Genomic DNA, 10,878 nt, shown 5'->3' with positions numbered 1-10,878 from the left:
CCGAATGATATGACGGGCAGTTTGAATTTTGAACTTTGATCACCACGGTGAATACTCCTAAAACTCGGTAAATATTTCAATCAAAACACGTTAAAAAATACAAATTAAATACGATAACTTAAGACTTGAATAATTTCATATTGTATACATCTTATGCTAAGTTTCAGACATGTGTTGAAAGCTACTACCCTTTTGACTTTTAGTTACCCGCCATTTCTCAAATAATTCCATATCAATCAGTTCACACGCATGCAAACACTGCTGGCTCTCTCCACTACGTGTCTTAGTGTTCACGTACACCATAAATGTCCCAAGAGTTTTCAGCTGATCCTTCATCCCCACCTTCGTTTACACAATTATTATTTCTTGAACTAATACCCCATTCACTTACTCCGAAATTCAAATATACTAAATGAACAATCCTGCATGATCATGCCACAGGTTCCAGCAAACTCCGGCGAAACCGCTATTCATTTTACATCAGATACCACTACCATGGCGGACTACGCTAATCGCCGCGATACCATAGCGAAGGAAACAAATAATAATGCTATTTACGCCACGTCTGTTGAAGATGTAGAGCTAGCTGAACACAACGTGAATTGTTTTGCATATGAAGGTACACACTATATTTAGTCAGCAATGTAAATGATTATAGTCTAGAGTAGTATATCTGCAAATTCTTAAATAGTATAAATATTTTTCATATGAAGGTATTTTATTAGACACTATATTTAGTCCAGAACAATGTTTTAAATACCGGTATGAAGTGAACAGTGGTCGGTTATACCGGTTAAACTGGATATCGGACACGAGTCCGGTACAATAAAGGCCGGTAAAACCCGAATGGTATGTCTTATGTACCGGCGGTAAATCCGGTTCTACCGGTTCAAACAGTTGAACCGGTTTGCATTATCTTAAGATTTAATTTCTTAATTTTATTAAAATACAATATTAATGTAATATTGATCTTCCATATTTCCGATAATTAAACTAGTACTTTCTATTCCAATATTTCATCGTTGTTAAAATTGTTACTCACCTCGTACATTGCAATATTGTTTACAATAAAAATAGTTGTTTTTAGATAAAACTATGATCAGTTACATAAATCCTAGTTGGGATTGGATTGTTTTTTAGATGAGTTTGTATTTTATGGAACTTATAGCGTTAACTAGTAATCCGGTTCAAGCGCCCGATGCAACTCGTTTCAACCGGTTGAACCATTTTAGAGCACAACCTAGTATGACTTAAAAACCGGTTTTTTAAACATTGGTCCACAATGTAAATTGGTTATAGTCTAGAGTAAGTAGTATATGGAAATTCTTAGTATAAATACTCTTGTAGTCTTGTACAAACGCTAATGTATAGAGAGTACTTTTTGTGTATTACTTCCCATTGATAAAATACAAAGAGGAAGAAAACACTCATGTTATGTTGTTTTCTATATATGAATACAAACGCTCATGTTTTTTTGTTTTCTATATATGAATGGTGTTTTCTAACGGTAATACAGAGAGTACTTTTTGTATATTACTTCCCATTGATAAAATACAGAGAGGAAGAAAAGGACATAAATAATAAATTGACATGAGCTAATAATAGAAACCAAATAATGGGAAATCACTATGATTAAGGACCTACGGTCCATAATTGGAAGATGCTAGCTAGCTGTTAAGATCTTTAGGAGGGAAAGATGTTAAGAAAAGGACAAAAGATGGATATGAGAATAGACGGTATGGGGGACGGCTTGGTCACGTCAAGGCCTGGCGCCGAGGCGGAACACCGCCCCCTTGGCCTGTCAATGTCCTTGTCGTCTCCCCGTTGCCGCTCTCGACGTCCCCCTTTTTAAAATCTAGCTGTTTACAACGGCTATGTTATTAAAAAAAGTTTTCTTTTTTACTTTAAATACTCACCTCCCTCTTCCTTTTTTAAATAATACCCCCATTCAACCAAAATCTAGCCACTTCTCTCATCTATTTTTTAAAAAACTCCATCTTTTTATAAAAAAAAATCATGACTCCCTTCAACCCAAACAATCCCAACCCGATCAACCACCCTAACATTTTTTCGACGCCCGATTACACTCTGACTATCGATCCTTCATAGGCGTCTCCGCAATTTACCTTTTCGGGTTTCCAACAATCACCCAACACGTTCAAACAAATGTCTCAAGTCCAACAAATGCAACAAATACAACAATTCCAAGCACTCCAACAAATGATGCTACGACGGTCCCCCTTTTTATGTCTTATTTTTATTTAATTTTTGAATTGTTTTTATAAAACCAAATAAAAAAGTTAAACAATTATAAATAATTGGTGTGGGGTAGCTCCATCCTCCACCCCAAATTTGTTATTGCTTGGAGGGTCATCCTATGAAGGATGGGATGTGGCGTCCTACGTGGCGGCCCATTCCCATGGGGATGACCCTCCCCATACCTTCTAGTCTGAGACTCTGAGCTAATAATAGAAACCAAATTTAAAAGGGAAAGATGAAAAGATGTTAAGAAAAGGACATATAAATAGAGATGGATATGAGCTAATAATAGAAACCAAATAATGGGAAATCACTATTATTAAGGACCAACGGTCCATAATGAGAAGATGCTAGCTGTCAAGATCTTTATGAGGGAAAGGTGAAAAGATGTTAATCTTGATTATTTTTCTAACACCCCCTCCTCTCAAGTTGAGTGGTGGGATTCCTAACTCTTAACTTGCTCTAACAATGATTGAAGCTTTTTGCGTTGACGACCTTCGTTAAAATATCTGCTAATTGGTCCTCTGAATGCACGAAAGGCAGCTCTATCACCCTAGTTTCTAGTTTTTCTTTAATGAAATGCATGTCTACTTCCATATGTTTTGTACGATCGTGTTTAACAGGGTTTTCTGATATTTGTATAGCAGCTTTGTTATCACAGTGATCATGCTGACTTTGGTTTGGGGAAACCCAATTTCATTCAGGAGTTTACGTATCCAGTGAACTTCTGTGAGACCTCGTGCAATCCCTCGAAATTCGGCTTCAGCGCTAGATAGGGCTGCGACCTTTTGCTTCTTGCTTCTCTATGTAACTCTCCCGATGTTGATCTCCGATCTCCTTTATCTCTAGCCCAGTCTGCGTTAGTATAAGCTTGGATTTTAGGTGTTTGTTGGGTGGAAGAGAACCCCATGACCCGCAGTTCCTTTGAGATATCTTATAATCCTCCATACCACGTCCATATGAGTTGTTTGTGGTTGGTGCATAAATTGACTAACTACCCCAACCACATATGCAATGTCTGCGCGAGTATGCGAGAGGTATATAAGTTTGCCCACCAACCGTTGATACCTTTCTTTGTCTACTAATTCTGTCTTTTCTTCCATGCAAAGTTTCTGGTTAGCAATCATTGGAGAATCGACTTGCTTGCAATCAATCATTCATGTTTCAGCTAGGAGGTCTAGGACATTTTTCTTACGATATATGAAGATCCCTTGTTTGGATCTTAGAACCTCGATTCCAAGAAAGTACTTAAGTCTTCCTAAGTCCTTCATTTGAAATTCCGCGAACAGATTTGCCTTCAACTTCCTCATTTCCTCCTCATCGTTTCCTGAAATGATCATGTCATCAACATATATAATTAAACATGTTATAAGTTTACCTCTCCGTTTAAGAAATATCGTACGATCCGAGTTGCTTTGTTTGAAACCATATCTTTTCACAGCTAATGTAAATCCGCCAAACCAAGCTCGAGGAGATTGCTTAAGCCCATAGAGAGTCTTTTTCAACATACATACTTTCTTCGTTTTAAAATTTCCTGTTAATCCAGGAGAGGCTTCCATTTATAATTCTTCTTTCAATTCTCCATGTAGGAAGGCATTCTTAACATCAAATTGGTGAAGGGTCCATGAATGGTGTCAATCTTCGCTACTGGGGAAAAAGTCTCTGAGTAGTCAATCCCATATGTTTGGGCGTACCCTTTTGCTACCAATCGTGCTTTATATCTTTCAATAAATGTCCCAAGAGTTTTTAGCTGATCCTTCATCCCCACCTTCATTTACACAATTATTATTTCTTGAACTAATATCCCATTCACTTACTCTGAAATTCAAATAAATTAAATGAACATTAATCCTGCATGATCATGCCATAGGTTCCAGCAAACTCCGACGAAACCACTATTCATTTTAAATCAGATACCACTACCATGGCAGACTATGTTAATCGCCGCGATACCATAGCGAAGGAAACAAATAATAATGCTAATTACGCCACGTCTGTTGAAGATGTAGAGCTAGCTGAACACAACGTGAATTATTTTGCATATGAAGGTAAATTATCAGACACTATATTAAGTCCACAATTTAAATGATTATAGTCTAGAGTAGTATATGAAAATTCTTAGATAGTACATATATTATTTTGCATATGAAGGTATTTTATTAGACACTATATTTAGTTCACAATGTAAATAATTATAGTCTAGAGTAGTATATGCAAATTCTTAGATAGTATAAATAATATTTTGCATATGAAGGTATTTTATTAGACACTATATTTAGTCCACAATGTATATGAATATAGTCTAGAGTAGGATATGCAAATTCTTAGTATAAATACTCTTGTACAAACGCTAATCATTACACAATACAAACACTAATTTTTTTTTGTTTTCTATATATGAAGGGTACAAGGTTGATTCCACAACGTCATCTCCGATCCAGGAAAGTCCTAACTTCGAGTCACGACCTATGCGGAGGTCTACTGCTAGCCGCCGCAGCTCTGGCGCGGGTCATGGTGGAGAAGAAGTGGTGGTTTGTTCAGCAAATGCCGCATTTAAGAGAACCTCGACTTTGTTGAGGATGAAAACAAAATCTAGGTTATCTGATCAGCCGGATTTTAATCTGAGGACATCGGGATCAGGGAATGGAGTTGGTGATATCGATGAAGATGATTTGTTGATAGATGATGATTTGCCAGATGAGTACAAGAAGTTAAGGTATAGCAAATGGACTTTACTTCAATTAATCAGTTTGATACTGATAGTTGGTTGTTTAGCTTGCACACTAGCAATCCCAAGGTTCAGAAACAAAGATTTGTATGATCTTGATTGGTGGAAATGGGAGGTTATGCTGCTAGTTGTGATATGTGGGAGATTGGTTTCTGGATGGGTGATTAGGATCTTGGTGTTCTTCTTAGAACGAAGGTTCTTGTTACGAAAACGAGTTCTTTATTTTGTTTACGGGTTAAAAAAGGCAGTCCAAAACTGTATTTGGTTAACCTTGGTCTTGATCGCGTGGCAATGTATATTTGATAAAAAGGTGAAGCGGATGTCGTATGGGAAGAAGGTTTTGCCACGTGTAACCGCGATTTGGATCTGTCTTTTGGTGGGGACTCTTGTTTGGTTACTAAAAACTTTGTTGATTGAAGTTCTTGCTTTGAATTTCCATGTGAGCAAGTATTTTGATCGGATTCAAGACTCTTTATTTAACCAATTTGTGATCGAAACACTCTCAGGCCCGGTTGTGATTGGGATTCAGAAAGAATACGAAGAGGATGATTGGGGGATGGAAGATATAGAGAAGCTTGAGAATATTGGAACACCAAGATCTAGAATTGCGATGGTTGGTAAAACAGAAGTTAACGTTCCTAAGAACAGTGACAAATACAATGGGATTAGGATTGATCAGTTGCATAGGCTGAATCAGAATAATATATCTGCTTGGAATATGAACAGGATGATGAATGCTATAAACACGAGTATATTAACCACAGTTGAAGAACAATTTCAAGAGGCAATCAGCGATGAAGATGAGACCTTTATGCATATAACGAGCGATAACGAGGCTAAAGTTGCAGCCAAGAAAATATTTTGCAACGTGGTAGAGCCACGCTCCAAGTAAGCTATTCAATTATAACGCGATACGCCAGTTTCATGTCATTTGATGATTATTTTTTAGTTTGTTTATGTTTTTATATATAGGTACATATATCTTGAGGATTTGATGCGGTTTTTTCCTGAAGATGAAGCTTTGAAGATGATTAGACTCTTTGATGAAGCAAGTGAGACAAAAGGAATTAGCAAACAAGCTCTCAAAAATTGGGTGGTACGTGTAGTTTGATCGTAACAGTTTAAGGATTAGAGTTTAGGGTTCAGGGTAAACAGTTACACGTAAAATGAAGGTATTTAAGCTTTGTTTTTGTGCTAACTTATGTATGCAGGTAAATGTATTTAGAGAGCGTAGAGCTCTTGCACTATCACTCAAAGACACAAAAACAGCTGTGGACAAGCTCCATCAGATGTTGAATGCCGTTGTAGGAATCGTAATAATCGTGATTTCGCTTCTTATCCTTAAAGTGGCGACATCCCAGTTTTTCATATTTTTAAGCTCACAACTAGTTTTGGTAGCATTTGTGTTTGGAAACACGTGCAAAACAATGTTCGAGGCCATCATCTTTTTGTTCATAGTGCATCCGTTTGATGTTGGTGATCGTTGCGAGATCGATGGCGTCCAGGTTAGTTTAGGAGTGGTAATAGTATCAGGTTGGTGGGTTAAGTCGTCAAACCCAAACACAACCTGTTTATTTCATTTCAATGACAACAACCCTAAAGTGTGTAAATTGAACAGGACTCGTTAAAACCCTTTATCTAAAGAGTGATTAAATCATTGTAAACCGGTTGTAAACATGTTAAAGAAGTCGGCACTTTGTAATAAATGGGATAAACAGATCGTAAATAGGTTGGCGACTGTAGATTGACCATATCAATTTTTTTAACTATAATTTTAAACAAATTGACAGATCCACATGTTTACTTAAGCAGGTGAACCTAATCATGACCCATTTATTATGCATTATAGATATGGTAGCATGCAGATATGGTCAACCTGAACACACCCCGTTTAATTAAACATGTCAACTTGAACATGACCCTTAGGTTAGATGTCAAAATATTATTAAACACACATTTTTTTTATTTTCGGTCATCTAAATATCAAATGTTATATTGAATGCAGATGATAGTTGAAGAGATGAATATATTAACAACGATCTTCTTGAGGTACGATAATCAGAAGATATCATATCCAAATAGTGTGCTTTCGACTATGCCTATCGCTAATTACAACCGTAGTCCCGACATGGGGGAGGCTATTGATTTTTGCATCCATGTATCAACTCCTGCTGAAAAGGTTGCCAAAATGAAGGAAATGATAACAAGGTATGCAAATTTTTTTAGTATCTTATTATCGAGTATCAAAATAATTTGAATCTAGTTATTGAATGTTATTATGATTTTGGACCGGTACGGTTGCAGCTATGTGGAGAAGAAAAGCAGCCATTGGCAACCTCGGCCCGTGATCGTAGTGAGGGATGTTGAGGACTTGAATAGACTCAAAATGTCAATATGGCTTTCGCATAGAATGAATTTCCAAGACATGGGTGAAAGATGGAAAAGGAGAGCTCTTCTAATGGAGGAGATGATCAAGATTTTCAAAGATCTTGATATTGAGTATCGTATGCTCCCACTAGACATCAATGTCCGCTATATGCCCGAGTTAACTTCAAACCGATTTCCATCAAATTGGGCTGCTTGTGCTACGTGATATGCCATGAAAACATCAGACTCGTGTTCTTGTTGAAGAACATATTATGGAAAAGGTAGTCATGCATGTGTAGATCGAATGTTCTTGTAGTAGACGTTATATCACTATTAAATATGTGATAATAAACTCTGATTATATTATCATATTTAGCAAAGCCTTTGGAGTTAAAGTAGAGCTTCCTTTGAAGTTCAGGGGTCCGAGGATCGGGAAACATTGCCTCTAAAAATAAATTAGTTAGGAATTGAACAAAAATCAGGCACTATTGAAAGTAAACATATTTGACAATTTTTAATCTGGTTTATCAACTAATCAATCCTGATTCTTTAGCTAAAAACTAGACATAGTGAAAAAATAAATTATACGTACATTGAATAAACTAATTCGAGTCCCAAGCGACATTGTTTGATAAATGGAAGGCTGGTAGGGATGAGTTTGATTTGCAAGCTGGTAGGGATGAGTGATGTCAACGCTGACAATAATGAAGGAAGGCAAAATGTTGTTTTTGTTCTGTGAATAAACCTAAAAGGCCCCTAAAGAAGCCCAGCATTTTCCAAACTTATAGACCAAAAGCTCAAAAGGCTGCTCAAAGCCCAATCGATGAACAAAGACCAAAAAAAGACCTGGGGTAGTATGGAAAATCCATTCCAACTAAATGATTGAATGGGCCCCGGGATCGACAAATTGAGCAGGATGAGTTGGGTATAGATACGACGCCTGAGGGATTAGGAGAGGAAAAAAAATAAAGGAGCGTTCAGTCATGACAATAAATGAGAAAGAGGGGGGGGGGATGACTATAAAGGTTTGATAATTGATTGAAAAAGGCGTGTATTGAACTTAGAGAACAGAGGCTTAAATAAGCCAAATACAACAAATGATACATAAGGAAAGGAATAAATCTAGCCTATAATTGTGACGGTCAATAACAACAATAATCCTATTCTAAAAATACATTTGACAGAATATTTGCAATTACTTCACATTATTATAATCATCCTTAATATGCCCCCGCAAGATGGAGGATCCATCTGAGACTCCAATCTTGGATCGTAAGCGTTGAAATGGTCCCCGACCAAGAGGTTTGGTAAGAACATCAGCAAGTTGGTCTGCAGAGTGAATGTGTTGAACCTGTAATGAGCCATCTGCAACTTTCTCACGAACAAAATGGTAATCTAGAGCCACGTGTTTCATACGGGAATGGTAGACCGGATTTGCACAAAGATATGTAGCGCCCGCATTGTCACAATAGAGTGTCGGAGATTTGGCCAGGGATAAACCAAGTTCCAATAGTAAATTCTGAACCCATGAAACTTCAGCCGCACCATTTGCTAATGCCTTGTACTCAGCTTCGGTGGAGGATCGAGAAACCGATTTTTGACGTGCCGAGCGCCAGGAAATAATATTGGACCCAAGGTATATGATGTAAGCGGTTGTGGAACGCCCCCCATCGGCGATGCCACCCCAATCCGAATCAGTAAAAGCTTGAAGTTGAATAGGAGATCCACGATTAAGAAATAACCCGTGGTAGATAGTACCTTTTAGATACCGGAGAACTCGTTTTAATGCTTGCCAATGAAGTTGAGTCGGTGCATGCATGTATTGAGAGAGCTTATTGACCGCGAAGGAAACATCGGGTCGTGTAAACGCAAGATACTGGAGTGAACCAACGAGTTGGCGATACAGAGTAGGATCAACTTTTGGCGAGCCATCAACAAGAGATAATGTCTCGGTGGAGCTAAGAGGTGTAGCAACCGGTTTGGCACCATCCATTTTGAACTTGGTTAGCAAGTTTTGAACATGAGCATGCTGCGATAGAAAGAGACCATTAACTGTGGAAATGACCTCTATCCCTAGGAAGTGGTGTAGCATGCCTAGGTCTTTAATTGAAAACTTCGAGGATAAAGCTTGAATAACATGTTGCACAAAAGAGTTTTTGTTGCCGGTCAAGACAATGTCATCCACATAAACTAAGAAGTAGGAGACAATGCCACCTCGGTTGTAGATGAACAAGGATGGGTCGGCTAAGGATTTGGTAAAACCGAGTTGTAGAAGAAACGTGGCAAGTTCCAAGTACCATGCACGAGGTGCTTGTTTAAGCCCGTAAAGTGATTTCCGAAGTCTACAAAGATGATTGGGTAGGTCCTGATTGACATAGCCCGGAGGTTGTGACATAAAAACGTCTTCATGCAAGGTGCCATGCAAGAAGGCATTATTTACATCCAGTTGCCGAATCGGCCAATTTTGAGACAAGGCTATAGCAAGAACTGTACGTATAGTCACCGGTTTAGTTACTGGACTAAATGTTTCAAAATAATCTTTGCCATGCTCTTGAAGAAATCCCTTCGCAACCAAACGGGCTTTATATTTTTCAATGGATCCGTCCGGGCGACGTTTGATACGGAATATCCATTTACAACCGATTGGTTTATGGTGTGAAGGAGGAACAAGTTCCCAAGTGGCATTTTTTAGTAGAGCATTAAATTCATTATCCATCGCCTTACGCCACTCGGAATCTTTCATTGCTTGAATATGAGTTGTTGGTTCAGTAGTTAAAGGAATTGGATGAAGTGTGGTCTGGTTGACAAATTTCGAGTTAAAATATTTAGTATTTGGTTTCCGTGTTCGTGGAGGTAGAGATGTAGGTGAATTAGTTGAGGGCGGTTGAGGTGTATTTGTAACAGAAGGTGAAGATGGGGAGGACTCTGAGTGAATGGTTTCTGAAGAAGAGGGTGAGTTTTGATTTTGTGTGTTTGTGTTTAGAGTTGGTGAATACGAAGCAGAATGGGAGGGTGAGGTTGGAGTAGAGTGGGTTGATATGGTGTGTGAGGGATGTGGTTGGTCGGTTGGGTCAAGTGGCCCAGTGTTGTTTTGTAAGGTAGGCTGTTGAGTGGATGGTGAGTGAATGGGTGTTGGTGGGGTAGGGGTGTGATTTTGAAAATGATCAACATGTTGTGCATGGTTTGATGAGGGTGGTGGGTCCACTGGAATGTTAAGAAATTTTTCCACAGTAGGAATTTTATGTGAGGAATGAGGTTCAGAAAGTAGTGGAAAATTAGTTTCAACAAACTCCACATGCCTTGAATGATATAGACGTCGACCCTTTGGATCATAACATTTGTAGGCAGATTTTGACGGTGAGTAACCCAAAAAAATGCATTTTTCCGAGCGTGGATGAAGTTTGGATTTTGCGTAAGGGCGAAGCCATGGGTAACACAAACATCCAAATGGTTTGAGTTTGTTGTAAGTTGGATTTTTTTGGAAAAGAACAGAGTACGGACTTTTGAAGTCAAGGATTGGAGTG

At 38.2% G+C, this 10,878-nt stretch overlaps 1 protein-coding gene across 2 annotated transcripts; it reads left to right on the top strand.

The window, feature by feature from the left end:
- Positions 1 to 247: 247 nt before the first annotated feature.
- LOC110872193 (mechanosensitive ion channel protein 6) lies at positions 248 to 7,991 on the top strand. Of its 2 annotated transcripts, none has more exons than XM_022120981.2 (6): positions 248 to 619; positions 4,663 to 5,875; positions 5,960 to 6,083; positions 6,199 to 6,492; positions 6,993 to 7,195; positions 7,292 to 7,991. In XM_022120981.2, exons 1-6 carry the CDS (start codon positions 427 to 429, stop codon positions 7,578 to 7,580), a joined length of 2,316 nt encoding a protein of 771 aa, XP_021976673.1. In that variant the 5' UTR covers positions 248 to 426; the 3' UTR covers positions 7,581 to 7,991. The 2 variants fall into 2 exon arrangements, with proteins under 2 accessions (XP_021976673.1, XP_021976674.1); XM_022120982.2 differs by lacking the exon at positions 248 to 619 and adding an exon at positions 3,910 to 4,307.
- The last annotated feature ends 2,887 nt before the right edge of the window (positions 7,992 to 10,878 follow it).

The sequence above is a fragment of the Helianthus annuus genome, chromosome 8 (assembly GCF_002127325.2).
Source record: "Helianthus annuus cultivar XRQ/B chromosome 8, HanXRQr2.0-SUNRISE, whole genome shotgun sequence".
Classification (NCBI taxonomy): domain Eukaryota; kingdom Viridiplantae; phylum Streptophyta; class Magnoliopsida; order Asterales; family Asteraceae; genus Helianthus; species Helianthus annuus.
This window is presented reverse-complemented; position numbering and strand designations above follow the sequence as displayed.

Bases quoted from the DNA above. Each gene is read 5' to 3' on its own strand.
- LOC110872193 (XM_022120981.2), top strand. From the start codon at position 427: ATGATCATGCCACAGGTTCCAGCAAACTCCGGCGAAACCGCTATTCAT. The intron at 620-4,662 runs GTACACACTATA...CTATATATGAAG, and splicing joins GAATTGTTTTGCATATGAAG to GGTACAAGGTTGATTCCACA. The intron at 6,493-6,992 runs GTTAGTTTAGGA...TATTGAATGCAG, and splicing joins GCGAGATCGATGGCGTCCAG to ATGATAGTTGAAGAGATGAA.